The 16784-nt window shown below is 50.7% G+C and overlaps 1 protein-coding gene across 6 annotated transcripts in view; it reads left to right on the plus strand.

Annotated features, from left to right (window-relative positions):
* Positions 1 to 16784, plus strand: part of LOC144798592 (uncharacterized) — a 352559-nt gene that overhangs the window by 1713 nt on the left and 334062 nt on the right. For 4 of the 6 annotated variants that reach the window (XR_013603573.1, XM_078669548.1, XM_078669547.1 and 1 more), the window contains exon 2: positions 7333 to 7641. The exons of 1 other annotated variant lie outside the window; for it this stretch is intronic. Coding sequence is in view for 3 of the 5 variants with exons in the window: in XM_078669548.1 (XP_078525674.1) it covers positions 7333 to 7641 (309 nt within the window). In the remaining 2 variants the exon portion in view is untranslated. Of the gene's footprint in view, positions 1 to 7332; positions 7663 to 16784 lie in introns of all 6 variants that reach the window. One more of the 6 variants, XR_013603572.1, reaches the window with a different exon arrangement.

The following is a 16784-nucleotide window of genomic DNA, read 5'->3' on the forward strand; positions in this document are numbered from 1 at the left end:
GAGTCTGGCCCCGGTAGGCTTCCTTGAAGAACCAATTTTGCGCTCATAGTGGAACTCAAGAAGGGAGAAGGAGGCTCTGATGTGTTGTGACAGGTTGTTACATGCTTTAGGAGCCATGTATGGGAAGGCGAAGCCTGATCTGCATTTGTGTATGATGGGGTGAGTGCTAGTGAGAGTGGGTAGAGCACATGTATGAGAGATAGGTGGAATTGGATGTAGTTGTTCAAATAGGTAAGGCCTATGTTTTGGACCACTTTGTAGGCGTGGGTGAGGAGCTTAAAGTGTGAAGCACACAAAGTGTATTAGGAGTCAGTAGAGCTGCTTAAAGTGGAGTGTGTTATGGGCTCGGCATTGGAGATTAAGGACTGGTCTGGCAGCTGAGGTCTTTATGGTCTGAAGTCTTATGAAATGGTTGGTTATTCCTGAGGACAGACTGCCTCATAGTCTGGTCTGATGGTGAGGAGGGCTTGGGTGCCCATTTTCCTGGTGCTGCCTGAAAGCCACTTGGGTGTACATGTCCAGAGTGTTGTCTATGATGAGATGAGGTTTCTTGCTTGCGGGTTGGGTGGGTCTGAGGTCTGTAAGCCACCAGGTGGAGCCCACATTTACAAAGCAGGTGTAATAAGCATGATTCTGCAACTCTGTTCTCAGGAAGAGGAGGGGCGGGCCCGCTCGCCTCACTGCCGCTCTGGGTGGGAGTGAGGGGGGGTCATATTACCGGCCCAGGGCAGCTGCTACTCAACCCGGAGGGCCGCGGGCGGTGGGTGCAGAGCCCGGTACCGGCAGGCATGGCCTTGTCCTGCGAGAAATGCTCACAGGGTTCAGCCGCAGATGGATTTAAAACCCCTACACTCCTCCCGTGCATCACTGCGCTCCCCCTCCACTCTACTCACCGGCCTGTCCACCCCTCCTCTCCCACAGACGCAGGCTCTTAACCGGCCTCTCTCGCCCGCAGAGCTCCGGTACCCCAAGCTCGGTTCGAAATTCTCTACTCCGCCACCCCACTGGATGCTGGTCACGTGACCGAGGCATAAACAGTGCCACTGGTCAAACGGTGGAAAGAGAAAGCGGACCACGTGAATCAAGCGGCCATCTTTGAATGTACAGCAGATCAAGTGAAAGGTGCGCACAAAAACACAAACAAACCCCAAACCTGCAGGTAGTGATGTCAATTAAACACCTACTTCAACAAGTTCAACCTTTAACTTAGTGCTGCCAGTGTAAGAAGAAAATTAAGCAAGCATTGATGAAAAAAATGTAGACTGTGACTTTTGTGAAATATGCTTTGTACTTTTCCTCTTTATCCATTGCACGGCAGGTCTCACTTTCGCATCCAGATGGAGAGGGAGGGTCTCGAGGGTTGAAAGGTCTATGAGGATGTCACCTTCTCACCAAGTTAACCTAACCATGAAATTGTGCATTTATATGTTGTATATGTTTTTGCATAATATGATTTAATGTCTAGAATGTATATTTAAGTTTTGATCGTGTTTGAACCTCATGTAAGTAAATGAAGTAATGACTTATATGATTCTAATGTATTGAAATAACACATGAGCTGTGTAAGTAAATACAGGCTCATACCTTGCTGACAATTAAAATACAGCATAAAACTGAGACCAGGCAATTGTGTATTATCAGTACCTTCTCACCAAGAACACGTGACCCAATGAAAGCCCGGGTAGGCCGAGGACAAGTCTGCTTGCAGCATAAAACAAGCATTTACAAGTGGGGCCGGAGACACGGACAGCGGGAGGGGTGGCGGGAACGGGCACACGGACAGCGGGAGGGGGGCGGGAACGGGCACACGGACAGCGGGAGGGGAGGGGAGCACTCACCTGGACTTCGACCGGACCGGACCTGTATTCCGTTCCGGCATCCCGATCAAGGCAAATTCAATTGCTGCATTGTGTGACAGGGAGGCCGCAGGACAGCACCATATGTACAGAGATGTGTCTCGCTCCTAGCCTCAGCCTAGCGCCGGCGCTGATTTCAGCTGCGTGCACCACACACACAAAGGCGAGCCCGTCTGCGCCCGTCCGCGCTGGTCCGTCGCCTGTCGCCCAGACCCCTGGTCTTTTGACTAGGCAATGGTGCCCTATGCTCGGGACGAGTTTCTTGCTTTTAGACATCAGGCTGATTGCACGGCGCATGGGTGGCTCCCTGGCTCTCCTATTTTATACTGCAACCAGTGTGGCTTCAAGGCCTCTGAGGCCTGTCCACCGCCACCCTCCTCAGCCGCAACAGCCTCTAGCGCCTCTAAGTTACATATATTGAGCCTGAACTGTAGATCCCTTGTGAAACATCACAAGGATGTCCATGAGCTTCTCTCAGATGAGAGTCCCGACGCTCTGTTCTGACAGAAACATGGTCATCTGAGGACTCCTCGGCTTCCTTAGCCCTGGCTCTCCCCCCAGGTTACTGCATAAGTGTTCAGAACAGACCTACTGGCAGAGGGGGTGGAATAGGGGTAATTTACAAATCCAAATACACCTGTACCCTCAAGACCACAAGTATAGCAAGTAGCGAATGTGCACTCTTTAAGTTAAGGGTTTCTGACATCATAAACCATAAGTGACCTAAAGTCATTCCGAATCTTTGCCCTATTGCAATATCAATCACGATATGAGATCTATTATGACACCATTCCTTATAAGAGCTTTACAGTAACATCAGTCATCAGATGAGCTGTACTGTGACATCACTCAACGGATATGACATCACCTCATTCTTTAAAAGAGCACTACTGTGACGTCACTCAACAGATGGGCCCTAGGAGCAAATCAATCAGAGCTGAGGCCAAATTTTACATCATTCTCTTTGTCAGCACCAATGTGACGTCATTCATAAGGTGAGACTTTTGGGACATCCTTCACTATATGAGTCCTGTTATGACATCACTCCTTATGAGAGCGCTACTGTTACATCAGGTGAGCCCTACTGTGACATCATTCCCCAGATGAGACACATTGTGACATAATTCATAAGGTGAGACTTTTGTGACATCCTTCACTATATGAGTCCTGTTATGACATCACTCATTAGAAGAGCGCCTCTTTTACATCAGGTGAGTCCTACTGTGACATTGTGACATCATTGAGCGATGGGTCTGGCTGTGATATCACGCACCACATGTGGCCTCATCTCACATCCTTCAACATGTAAGACCTCTGAGGACAACATTCAGCAGATGTGCTCAGTTGTGACATCAGAGACATATCGTGACATCATTCATCCTCAGCGACCTATTGCAATATTATCCACTAGATGAAACGTGTGGTGTCAATAACCCGATAAGAGCCATTGTCAAAGCATTCATTCACTATATGAGACTGATTGTGACGTCATTCACCCTGAGCCCAACTAAGATATCACTCATCATAAAAGCTTTACTATGACACTACCATCAGACGTGCTCTATCGCGACATCATTCACCAGACGATTCTTGCTGTGACGTCATTCACTATTATGGCCCTATTAACTAGTGGTAAACAATTCACAGAGATGAGGGCAATTCTGACATCATTTTCTACGTCAGCCCCGATGTGACATCATTCACCAGACTAGACCGTATGACATATCAAGCTGAGACCTATCGTGACATCATACACCCTGAGATATTACATCATAAAAGTCGCACTGTGACTCAATCATCAGATGTGCTCTATCGTGACATCATTCACTAAACGTCGCCTCTCGTGATATCTTTCCCTATCGCGACATGGACCACTGGAGGAGCTCTTCCGTGGCAGAGCTGCCTGTGCAAGTGCACACCCTGCCTTTAGTGTCCAGGGGGCCGTCCCCGGGGGTCCCGGGCGCCCCCCCAGCGGCGCCCCTCCCTCCCCCGGGACTTACCTCGCTTGAAGGACCATCTCTTCATCCACAGCCGGGAGAAGGAGGGCCACGAGTGGTTGAGGATGGAGTCGGCCATCGGGAGCGCGAGAGCCGCAGGGGCTTCCAGGGGAAAGTGAACTCCACGGGCTCATGTGAGACAGAAGCAGAGGCAGCCCGATGAGGAGGGGGGGGGGGGACAGGGGAAGAGAGGGAGAGAGGGAGGGGGCAGAGGGGAAGAGAGAGAGGGAGGGGGCAGAGAGGAGTGGGACGAGAGCTGGACCCACACCCGCCTGCCCCCAGGGCTCCCAGATGCGGGCTGGGTGGGGGCTGCGGCGGCCAATCACAAACAGGATGGACACCAGGGGGTTACAGGCAGGCCAGGCCCTTTCCGAGGCTGGAGGGGCTGGGGCAGAGACACTCGTGCGTCAGGAAGCATCTTACAGAAGCACCAGCCTGACACCTGACAGACTCTTCCCCAGCCCCACCGGCAGCGATGTGTCCACATACGACCTGCAGACCCTGGCCTCGCCTGTCAGAGGTATTTAACGATCACAGGGCGTCTTCCCTCCCAACCCACTGTCCTTTCAGGGGAACTGGCCCAGCGTGTGTCCCTTTAATGGCCTTTCACTCCAGCATCTGGCAGACTCCGCCCCAGCGCTACCGTCCTTTTAAAGGGGGCTGGTCTTTGTCAAGCAGTACATTTATAACATCCTCGAGGTCACACCCGCAGCATGCCCCTGTGACGACATTATAACCTGACGTCACTGGCTGGCTGGCTCATATAATGTGTCCTTCCCGCCCCATGAGTCGTGTTTCACGCGCACCTCGGGGTCAGTCACGGAGTGAGGGTTTAGCCTGCATCATTCACTGAAACTCGCCTCCAGACAGAGGTAAACATCTGGGGCCTGCCGTGTGCATTTCCCCAAGTCTATTACAGTCCATGAATTCTTTCGATTTGCTTTCGTGATTGTGAACATTAAAGCTCAGAGGCACAGAGTAACAAACACTTAATATAAGGATTGTTGGAGCTCCGGGCAAAATGACATTTTGCCTGTGAGACGCTCCCTTTCCCATAGCAAAAAAAGACCGTTTTTTTGTGCCAACTTTTTGGGTGTTTTGCCACCTGTGGGGCTTTGGGCTGACAGAGTAAGGCAGGCGTCTGCTGTCTGCTCATTGTAGCAGGAGCACAGACTTAACCCCTTCGTGGCCGCAGAGAGCCTGCTTTGATGCTGGCAGGGACTGAAGATTCTTGCCAGAAGCAGCGTGGCTGGCTGGTGGGACCTTATAATCTGGCACCATCATCTCCATACCCAAAGAACATCAGATGATATATTTTAAAAACAGGGCATAACTGTGGGAGATCAGCCGCTCTTCCCTCCACCCCCATCCAACCCCGCCAGGCACTTTCTCGACCCATGTCTGACTGATGGCAGACCAAACTACACGTTGAAGGAATAGATTAAATATATGGTGTGTGGGAGTAAAAGACAGGTCACGATAATGGTAAAGATATATAAATATGGCAAAGTGAAGAGCGAACGCAAGTAAAACAAGTCACGTCCCGGGCCATGCTGTGATTGGCTGACGTCACGGGGGTGTCCCGGACCGGCAGCCAATCACAGCGCGGCCCGGAAAATGACGTCACTGGGGTGCCCCGGGCCTGCAGCCAATCACAGCGCAGCCCGGGACACACGGCAACAAGGGGCGGGGCTTAAAAAAAGACCCAGAAACGCCCCCGAATCGCGTTTTCACGGGAAAACGTGATTGACAGCCAATCTCTTCCAATGGCTAGCCTCCATTTATGGAGCTAGCCAATGGAAGAAGGGGCGGTTTCAAGTCCCCACTATAGAGATAACATTAGATTTCGCCTGGGCGGAGCAACTGCTACGCAGTTGCAACGCCAGGACGAAACCTAAAAAGGGAGGAGGGGGTTGCCTCAATGGAAAAGTGCATAGGAGGGGTGCTCGGGTGTGGAGTGAGGATAAGAAAAGGAAAGACTCCAAAAGGCGTCAGACAACAAACATTACTGTAATTCATATAACTGATAACAAATGAGTCTGTTCTGGCCTGCCCAACAGTATATTTATATACAGTTCATAAGTTCAATATAATTTATAAACACAACAGAGAAATATCATCTGTAAAAAGGCAGTAAGGGGGAGACGTGGTCCAGGCCTTTTTGGGATATGCGTCGACGTTTCGACCCGGCTTAGGGACATAGAGGGTAACTGTAACCTCAGCCTGCGGGTCTTCTTCAGGACAAGCGGCAAGGGAGAAGCAACCTATACAAGGCACAGTGGTGTCAGTCGAGTAAGGACTGCGCTCCGTTAACGCTGAAGGATTAGTTGCTGATCGACTCGCATCTTAAATAAGGGTCACTACTGGAACAGGATTCACTTTAATTGTGGATGCACACCACAGCACTAGTGCAGATGACGATCCTTTCACCTATCCCTCATATGGATTTTTGAGGATTACATTTTTCGTTGGCCATTAAGAAACCGCAACTTGTATGCAGGTGGCCATCACGGTAGCCAGGTCTACTTTCAACCATGTATAGGTTGCTTCTCCCTTTGCCCCTCTGTTTTGTTTGTACCTCAAAATGAACTTATGAACTGAATATATACAAATATTCTGTTGGACAGGCCAGAACAGACTGATTTTTGTTATCAGTTATATGATCTACGGTATTGTTTGTTTTCTGACGCCTTTTGGATTCTTTCCTTATCCTCACTCACTCCACACCCAAGCACCCCTCCAATGCACTTTTCCATTGAAGCAACCCCCCCTTTTTCCTTAAGTTATATGCATGGTAGAGTGTCTACCAGTGTTTGGTAATAAGTTTATGAATAATAAATATATGTCTTTTTAAGGGAAGAATCAGGCTGTTGCACATCAAAGAATATTCTTTATTTGATTTAATTGATCTTGAACTGATTGTATGCATGCACTGAATAAATTTGGAAGTAACAATTCTTTCAGAAAGTGTTTTTTGTGAAAAGAAAGGTCCAGGACCAATTGTTTTCTATACCACTTGATACTCAGGTCCAAGGATTTTGATTGGGTTACCCCATTTCCTATAATGGAAAAGAACCTAGGAGGCACTTTTGAAACCACCTGTTAATGTACTTCAGCAGTTCAAAGCCTCTCAGCTCTTCTTTCCTGCCACAGTGTGATATTGGCTCCTCACCGGGAGACTGTGTGATGGGAGCCGATATCATGTATCTCACTGTGGCACCATGTGAGTTGGCAGCTATACAAATTGCATGTGCATACCTAAAATGCTTGTGCATACCGGTCTACTCCCGCATTTGGTGGGTGTCATCTGCTATCAGGTCTTACCTACTAGACAGTGCTCTCAGTTGTCAGACATATTGTTAGGTTATGTATTTATATATTTTTATATAGTGCAAACTTTACCCGAATGTAACGGAGTTGGGACGGGAGGCCTAGAGGACTGGTGGACCCCTGACCCTAACTCCCCTCCTTCCCCACAGACTGACTCATCGAGGGCTGAATGGGGAACCATGTCGGATCAGGACGTGGAGAAAGACACCGGTGCCTTTAACTGGGAGTATGAGGATTACGAGGAAACCCCGCCCCCGAGTGACGTAGGAAGTGCTGGATTGGTGAAAGGACAGGAAATCCTTTATGCGGGGTGTGAGATCACCGAGGAGGAGAACGGAGGAGCCGGAGAAGTGAGACCGAGAGCGGAGCGAGGTGAAGACGAAAAGGACGGAAGAAGCGAGAGCGGAGGAGAGCCAGGAGGCCAACGACCCTGTGCACCGCCGTGCCACACTCCCGAGGTAGGAGTGTGGCTTTCCCAGGTACGGCTGCGTTGGGCGGCCTGGGTGGGGAGAAAGAAAACCCCTGTGTAATTAGTGTATATTTCCCGGTGCGTGCCTTTCCTGTGTCCTTAGCGTTACCCTCCGAACCCCCTACCCTTCCCACGTTCCTCACACCATTCCTCCCTACTGAGCACGAGCACGTTTGAGCTGTACATATCACGGGTGCCCCCTCACCACCACTCGGTCCTGTATGGGGAAAGGCGCTATCAGGTTGCAAACTAAGGGCTCCCTCTGTTGGTCTCCTTTTTCCTTGGGGTCTGGAGACGCTGCAACGGAGAAAACAGCCACGTGACATCACCCCAACCGAAGAACACTACCACCACGGACAAGCTGGAGTTTGCCAGGGAGAGACTGACATTTAGAACCAGGCGTACTTTAAAAATAAAACCCAGTTTGAGGAAACATACTGGTCTTCAGCCTGTTCCTATGATATCACCCATTCCCAGTCCCCCTTGCTCGCCTACACCGAAGGTGTCCGAGCGCTTTACACTAGAACAAGTTACATTACATAAGTACTTCAGAGTACATGAATTATATAAAAGGTACGAAACAGATAGACTCTAAAATCAAAAAGAATGGTAGTAAGTAAACATGTCTACTACAGATACTTGTGGTTAGAGTTACATATATATATAACTTTCAAATTCACTCGATTACATTTTAAGAAAAGTAGAAGCGATTATGGTTGGACAAATGTATATATATTACACATTTACAGAGCATGGCCTCACCATTACTGGGGTTCTTGCGGTGCTCATTCAGCTTAGAGTTCACCTCTTGCTTGCCATTGGTTGGATTAATTATCACACTCTTCTGCACGTTTCTTAATCCTTTAGTATGTGTAGGCTTTCATTCCATTTCTGGTGATTGTACCTCCATTGGACCATCAATGCATTCATTTCTTGTGTCCTCCTGTTGCATCCTTTTCAAGCACTACTTTTTTAGCTTGAGCCTAGCAGCGCAAACGCACTGCTCTGCGAGGCATGCTGTGTTCGGAAGGTGGGGTTTAATTCCACCCCTCGCTGCCAATTTGTTTATGTTTGTGTCGTTCCTAAAACCAACACAACATTCGTAAAAACTTGCTTTTCTTGGGTGTATTGGCCTCATTTGTTCTACCTTCTCTTGCCTTCTCCTGCAAGGTCCTGGTCATTGTCTGGCTCCCAGGACCTCTAATGGAGGCCGCAGCTTGGCACACAGCAGACAAATACAGCAGGCATAATGCCAATGCACTGCCAGTTGGGCAACGCCCAGTACCAGGACCTCCGGCCCTCTCGCCACCGATCGGTACACTGTCAAGGAATTCTAGAACAGGACCCCGGATGCTGAAGCAACAGTTGTGTCCCCTCCTCCTCTTGATCCACCAAAGGACCCTTCACCTGCTGTCACCGCCACTTCTCCTGTAACACAACCTACTAAAGATCCTGCACCACGCCTGCCCACAAGACCAAGAACGCCTGCAACCTCTCCATTGCATCTTGCTCAATGCCTGCTCACTCTGCAAACATACCAAGGACATTTTGGACACCATCACCACCCTCTCCATGGACGTTTCCTTCATTACCAACATGTGGCTCAACCCCTCGTTGAACTCAGACATCACTGCCACCATTCCTGAAGGCTACCAGATGATACACAGAGATAGTGCCAACAAACAGACAGAGGCATTGCCATCATCTTCAAGGAAACCATCAGATGCACCATCACCAACTATGACCCCACATCTCTCTTGGAAATGCTCAACTTCCTACTACGAACTGATGCCAAGACCACGATAAAAGGCACTCTCGTCTACAGACCCCCGGGACCTGAGCAACTGACTGCTGCACCATCTCCAACCTCATTGCCCCCCTAGCAATCAACTCTCACCAATATGTCCTACTCTGCGACCTCAACTTCCATATCGAGGACCCCAACTCCACCGCCCTCCTGGAGAATCATATTGGCCTCACCCAACTGGTCACCGAACCCATGCACAAAGCTGGACACATATTTTCACCTCCAGCGACAGAATCAAAATTCAGTCACACCACAGAAATCACCTAGACTGACCACACCATTGTACACTTCAATCAATCAATCGATCATACCACTTGTATAGCGCGCACTCACCCGGGAGGGTCTCAAGGCGCTTGGGGGAAGGGGTCTGCTACTGTTCGAACAGCCAGGTCTTGAGTTGTCTTCTGAAGGCGAGATGGTCCTGGGTCAGTCGAAGGTGGATGGGGAGGGAGTTCCATGTTTTGGCCGCCAGGTAGGAGAAGGATCTTCCTCCGGCGGTGGCTCTTCGGATGCGTGGAACGGCGGCGAGGGCGTGGCTGGTCGATCGTAGCTGGCGGGTGGGTGTGTAGAAGGTCAGGCGGTCGTTGAGGTACTTGGGTCCCAGGTCGTGGAGAGACTTGTGTGCGTGGGTGAGGAGCCTGAACGTGATCCTCTTGTTGACGGGGAGCCAGTGCAGGTCCTTCAGGTGGCTGGTGATGTGGCAGCGTCGGGGGATGTTCAGGATGAGTCGGGCGGATGCGTTCTGGATGCGTTGGAGTCTTCTCTGTAGCTTGGCTGTTGTTCCGGCGTAGAGGGTGTTTCCGTAGTCCAGTCGGCTGGTGACGAGTGCCTGGGTGACTGTCTTCCTGGTTTCGGTCGGGATCCATCGGAAGGTCTTGCGGAGCATGCGTAGGGTGTGGAAGCAAGATGATGAGACGGCGTTGACTTGTCTGGTCATCGAGAGGGAGGAGTCCAGGATGAAGCCCAGGTTGCGTGCGTGGTCTGTTGGTTTGGGAGCGGTGCCCAGGGCGGGGGGCCACCAGGAGTCGTCCCAGGCGGAGGGTGATGGTCCCAGGATGAGGACTTCCGTCTTGTCTGAGTTCAGTTTCAGGCGGCTGTTCTTCATCCACTCGGCGACGTCTTTCATCCCTTCGTGTAGGCTAGTTCTGGCGGTGTCAGGGTCTCTGGTGAGGGAGAGGATCAGCTGTGTGTCGTCGGCGTAGGAGATGATGTTGAGGTTGTGTTGGCGTGCGATGGCTGCAAGAGGTCTCATGTAGACGTTGAAGAGGGTGGGGCTGAGTGATGATCCTTGTGGTACGCCGCAGATGACTTCAGTGGCCTCGGATCAAAACGGGGGGAGGCGAACTCTCTGTGTTCTTCCGGCGAGGAACGAGACGATCCACTCCAGTGCCTTCTCCTGGATGCTGATGTTGCTGAGGCGTTGAACTAGGGTGCGGTGGCAGGCAGTGTCGAACGCTGCAGAGAGGTCCAGGAGGATGAGTGCCGCTGTTTCCCATTGTCGAGCAGGGCTCGGATGTCATCAGTGGCTGCGATGAGGGCGGTTTCGGTGCTGTGGTTGGCTCTGAAACCGGACTGCGAGAGGTTGAGGGATCCGTTCGTCTCGAGGAAGGAGGCCAGCTGTCTGTTGACGATCTTCTCGATGACTTTAGCAGGAAAAGGGAGGAGCGAGAAGGGGCGGAAGTTCTTGAGGTCGGTGGGGTCCGCTGTTGGTTTCTTCAGTAGGGCGCTGAGCTCGGCATGCTTCCAGCACTCCGGGAAGGTGGCGGTGTTGAAGGAGGAGTTGATGATGTTCCGGAGTTGGGGTGCGATGGTGGAGTCGGCCTTGTTGAAGACGTGGTGGGGGCACGGGTCGGTGGGTAATCCGGAGTCGATGGTGTTCATCGTGCGGGCTGTGTCTTCGGTGGTCACTGTGGTCCAGGTGCGGAGGGTGGTGGTGGGAGGCGTTGGTTTGACGGTTGGGTGCGTGGGTGGTGCGCCGAAACTGTTGTAGATGTCGGCGATCTTGCGGTGGAAGAACGAGGCGAGAGAGTCGCAGAGATCTTGTGAGGGAGTGATGTCGTTGTTGCCGGTGCTGGGGTTGGAGAACTCCTTGACGATGCTGAAGAGTTCCTTGCTGTCGCGGGCGTTGTTGTCCAGTCGATCCTTTAGTGATTTCTTCTTGGTGGTGCGGATGAGCTGGTGGTGCTTGCGGGTGGCTTGTTTGAGGGCGGTCATGTTGTCTGTGGTCTGGTCGAGGAGCCAGGCTTTCTCGAGGGTGCGGCAGTTCTTCTTGGAGTCCTTGAGTTCGTCGGTGAACCAGGAGGCCTTCTTGCTTCTCGTTCTGCTGGGAGGGTTCTTCAGTGGTGCGAGGTCGTCGGTGCAGGCGGTCAGCCACTGTGTGAAATTGCGGGCTGCTTCGTTGGGGTCCGTTGTGCTGGCGGGTGGGCTCTGGCTGAGGGAGGTTGTGAGCTGGTCGGCGGTGATCTTGCTCCAGCTTCTGTGAGGTACCTGTTGCGGGTGGTGGTGGGTCGTGGTTCTTTTGAAGCTGAAGTGGACGCAGCTGTGGTCGGTCCAGTGGAGTCCGGTGGCGTGGCTGAAGGTGATGTACTTGCTGGAAGAGAAGACAGGATCAAGCGTGTGGCCGGCGTAGTGGGTGGGGGTGTTCACCAGTTGCTTGAGTCCGAGGTTGGCGAGGTTTTCCAGCAGGGCGGCGGTGTTGCGGTCCTTGTTGTTCTCCAGGTGGAAGTTGAGGTCTCCTAGGAGGATGTAGTCGGCGGAGGGGATGGCATGTAGGCTGATGAAGTCGGCGATGTCTTCGCTGAAATGTGTGCGTGGTCCCGGGGGTCTGTAGATGAGGGTGCCTCTGAGGGTGGTCTTGGGGTCGGTGTGTATCTGGAAGTGGAGGTGTTCCGCGGTGGCGAAGGTGTCGTCGGAGTCGGTCGTGATGCGGATGGTGTTCTTGTGGACGATGGCGATGCCTCCTCCGGTCTGGTTGATGCGGTCCCTCCTGATGATCTTGTACCCGTCCGGGATGGCGATGGCGATGTCGGGGGCTGAGGAGACGTTCATCCAGGTTTCCGTGAGGAAGGCGATGTCGGGTGATGTTGAGTCGAGGAGGTCCCAGAGTTCCACGGCGTGTCTGTGGACGGAGCGGGTGTTGAGCAGGATGCACTTCAGGTGGTTGCTGCTGGTGTTTGGCTTGGCGGGTGCGGTGCAGGTTCGGAGGCAGGTGAACTTGCAGCTTTTGCAGGTGAAGGGTCCGTGGGTGCGTTTCGGGGTGGCTCGGTAGCAGGCGGGGGACCGTCCGGCGTTGAGTGCGTTGAGGCTGGCGGCATCGTAGGTCCGTCGGGTCGTCTTGCAGCGGCGGGGGCCAGGGGTCCTGGCGCTGGGCACGGGCCAGACACGGACGGGCGCAGACGGGCTTGCCTTTGGCGCGCCTTCGGCGCACAATCGGCGCGCCCGCTGCGCGGGCGTGGGGGCAACATAAGAAGGAGCCGGGAGGGAGGAGCAGCTGGGTGGCGGGAGCGGGGCGGCGAATGGGCAGGAGGGGGGCGGGGCCGCAGAGAGGCAGCGGCGGGAAAGGAGGGCAGAGGGCGGCTCAGCGGCGGCTGGGTCGCCCTGTGGGACAAATGAGTGAAAACAAAGCAGGGCAGCAGAAATGAAGGCAGCAGAGGGCACCAAGGGCAGCAGATGACAAGAGAGAAGGAGGAGGCAAACCGTAGAGTGAGAAAAATAACCAGAGAAAAACGAGGAAAAACGGGAAAAAACGAGTAAAAACGAGTAAAATAAAATAAAGACTAAGGCAGCTTAAACAAAGGCAGCAGGGGCACCAAGGGCATCAGAGGGCTGATGGAGGCAGTAGCAGGGGTGTGTGGGGGCGACCTCGCCTGGTTACAGGCTCAGCGGTCGCTTCACCATTATTGATGCCCAGCACACCATCACAAGTCTTCAGACTTCCTCTCACCGCAGCTGCAGCGAGGTCAGCGAAACTCAGTGGTTACATTCACCACCTCTCAACCCCAGGCCTCAACAGACCTCGACCAGGCCATCCAGAACTTCGCAGCCTGGATCACTGACAGCACCAACAGCTAGCCCACTGAAACATACATTACCAACAAGACATCCAAACATGCCAGCTGGAAATTAAGACCCACTAAGCCCAACTGCCATCAACTGCAGAAACAATGGCGCACCACCAAGAACTCCACCGAAAGAGCAGCTCACAAAACAGTCCATAGCAACTATCACCAGCACATAAAGGTAGCCAAGAAAGTAGCCATCACCTCCAGCATCGACTCCACAGCCAACCACTACAAAGCAACTCTTGAAAATGTCCAAAGAATTCTCCAACCAGACAGCTACAGAAAACACTATCCTATCCCTCCCCAGAACTCTGCAACTCCCTCTCAAACTACTTTCACAGCTAGATCACCAACACCTTCAAAAATTTCAACCACCAACCCATCACCCTCAACCACAACATCCTCAACCAACCAGCGAACAACAGCCAAACCATTGCTGCCTGGTCTCCACTCACCACCTTGACCACCTCAGCCATCATGTCTTTCATCCACTCCGGGCGCCCACCAACCCCTTCCCCCACCACTTCTACAACCTCGCAATGAACCAAATTAGCACTCAAATCACCAGTGTCCTAATACCTCTATCTCCACAGGAACCTTCCTGGACAGAAGGAAACATGCAGACATCAGACCCCCCCCCCTAGAGAAAGCCTTCACCTATCCCAACGATCAACAAAAATTTTTGTCCGATCTACCTGCTCCCCTACCCTGCCAAAGTACTTGAGAAAGACATCAACCAGCAGCTCACCGGATTTGTGGAACATAACTACCTACCACCTCACAATCAGCACTGAGACTGTGCTGATTGCCGCCACAAACAACATCAGAAGACTCCTCAACCGTAGAGAAACTGTGGCCCTGATCCTCCTTGACCTCTCTGCAGCGTTCAACACTGTCTCCCACACACCCTCATCACCAGACTCTATAACATAGACAAGATGCCCTCAAGTGTATTGCCTCCTTCCTCACAGGATGCACACAGAGCATTCACCCAGGAAGATAATCTCTGACTGATTAATCCTCAGAACTACTAGACCCCTTATGAGGCGCTGTAACAAATAGGGAGGCCCATTACCTCACATACGCCCTGTTTAGATACCTTCCCACTCCAACCCCCTAACTATTTGACCTTCCCACCCCCCCAACAATCGGATCATATACTATGGAGCCGAAGGGCCAACACACCTGCTACATCAAATACCCCCCTACCCTCTCAAAAAAGTCAGCAAAAAGCTTCAAACATAACCTCCTAAAAGCACACCCAGAAACCCCAATCTCCGACACTTATTTCTCAAATAACACAGGACACATAACGAATGACATTATATTCTACACCAAAAGGAGAGCACAATGGCGGAAAGCCTTTCTCACCCTATTCGCAACTGCATCTACTAAGAAAACTGCACACTGTATTACACTATCCATCATCCCCTCCCCGTTCTACAACGCAACGGTCACAATTACCATTTATCACAATGGGATCATCCTCATGCAGGCATCAGACCATAACCTTAATCTACTGGATAATATCTTCCCAATCATCAAAGCTAAGGCTACAAGACCCCATCCCGACTCTCCTAATCCTCTGAGGGTCTCTCTATCTAATCCCCCCGCTAGTCACTCTCCCTCGCCATCCCATAGCACAAATACATCCACCACAAGTCCATCTGTCACTCCACTGAATAATACTCACCCACAGTATATATGCTCCCCCCCAATAACACCAATATTCCTACTACTTCCCACACACTCCCTTGCCCATCACTACCACTCCCCATCTCCTCACCCATTTCTTTTCCACCTCACCCCCCACACTCACCCCTTCCACTAACTCTATTCCAGTTTCTACCCCATCCCCCCTCGCTCCCTGCAATCGAAATCCCAACATCAGTCCTGTCACAGCACATAACATCTTGCAAAAAAGAGAGTTTCCCAGAGACCAGAAAGGACCGGGTATACAATAATTTTCAAAAAAGTTTCCTTTCTGTGTTATTAGGCTTTTGTGTTAGTGACCAACAGGCCTACATGCATATCAAATAACTTTTGTTTTTAGCCGTGACACTAAGAGTTCTAATTGCACCACACTAGTTTAGATTTGAATCTCTCAAAATTTATTTTCATAAAACATATTCATTCATCATTAAAAACATTTTGCGAATATCTTCGAACAGTGCTGTGGTACAAAATTGGCACCTTTTTCTAACAATTCCGTGTTACGGTATTCTAGCACAGAGTCCCTGATGGTTATGCATCAAACTTAAATATTAAATAAAACAAGAAGTTCACAAGTTACTTAATGGGCATATTACTTCAATATACACTTATAATAAAAACTAAGTCCTTTGTCGACGCGTTTCGGTGCTTAGGAGTATAGTGGCACCTTCTTCAGGACAGACGAATTAAAACCCAATGTTGTCTTCTTTCTAAAAAGAAATGCATACCATTCATTTTCATTTGTTGTGAGTGGAGAGAAATTGTTCTAGTTGTGGGCACCTCTAATTTTTTGTCACTGTCTCGGCTATTTATCAATACTTAACAAGCCAACTTACTTGAATTGTTGGGGTACAGTTCCTGTTCTTAATAATCAGGACACCTATATCATCAATTTTGATCTTTTTGTTGTGCAACCACTTGTCGTAAGTCACGCAATCTAAAGTACAAAAAAAGGAAGAAAGAGATTCCTTTTTAAATTTTCTAGGAGAGATTGGGGTTAACTCAAACTCTTGTCGTCGGCCTGTTATTATGGTAGAGTTTGCATATTTGCAACTTACTGTAAAACCGGGGAGACAATTGATCAATGGTCTATATTTTCACCAAGACGGCATCTTTCAATTTGCGCACAGGTACTATCAGTCTCACTGATGTCTGTATGGATACACAGAACATCATCATGAGAAACCTTATTCTATGGTAATGCTATGACTTATCATCTGATTGGTAAGTATGAATACATACCATTAAGGTTATAGCGTTGTTTTTGGGTCGGGCTGTGAATTTAAGCGCCAATTTCATCAGTTTCTTGATGCCTGTATTGGATAGACAGTGCATAGATATTCAAATTTGATTTGCTAGGGTATTGTCGAACACACTGGTGCCTAGCCGCTTAGGTACACCCATACATACCGTCGATCTGTGCACTTCCCAGTGGCAGCGTGCCCGTTATTTATGCTGTCCTCTGTCGTGCATTTAATGGGAGGCTCGGTGCCTTGTTGTCAATGATCAATTGCCCTTGTGGCAAAGTATACATAGGAGAAACCCAACGAG

This window comes from Lissotriton helveticus, chromosome 12, assembly GCF_964261635.1.
Source record: "Lissotriton helveticus chromosome 12, aLisHel1.1, whole genome shotgun sequence".
Lineage (NCBI taxonomy): Eukaryota > Metazoa > Chordata > Amphibia > Caudata > Salamandridae > Lissotriton > Lissotriton helveticus.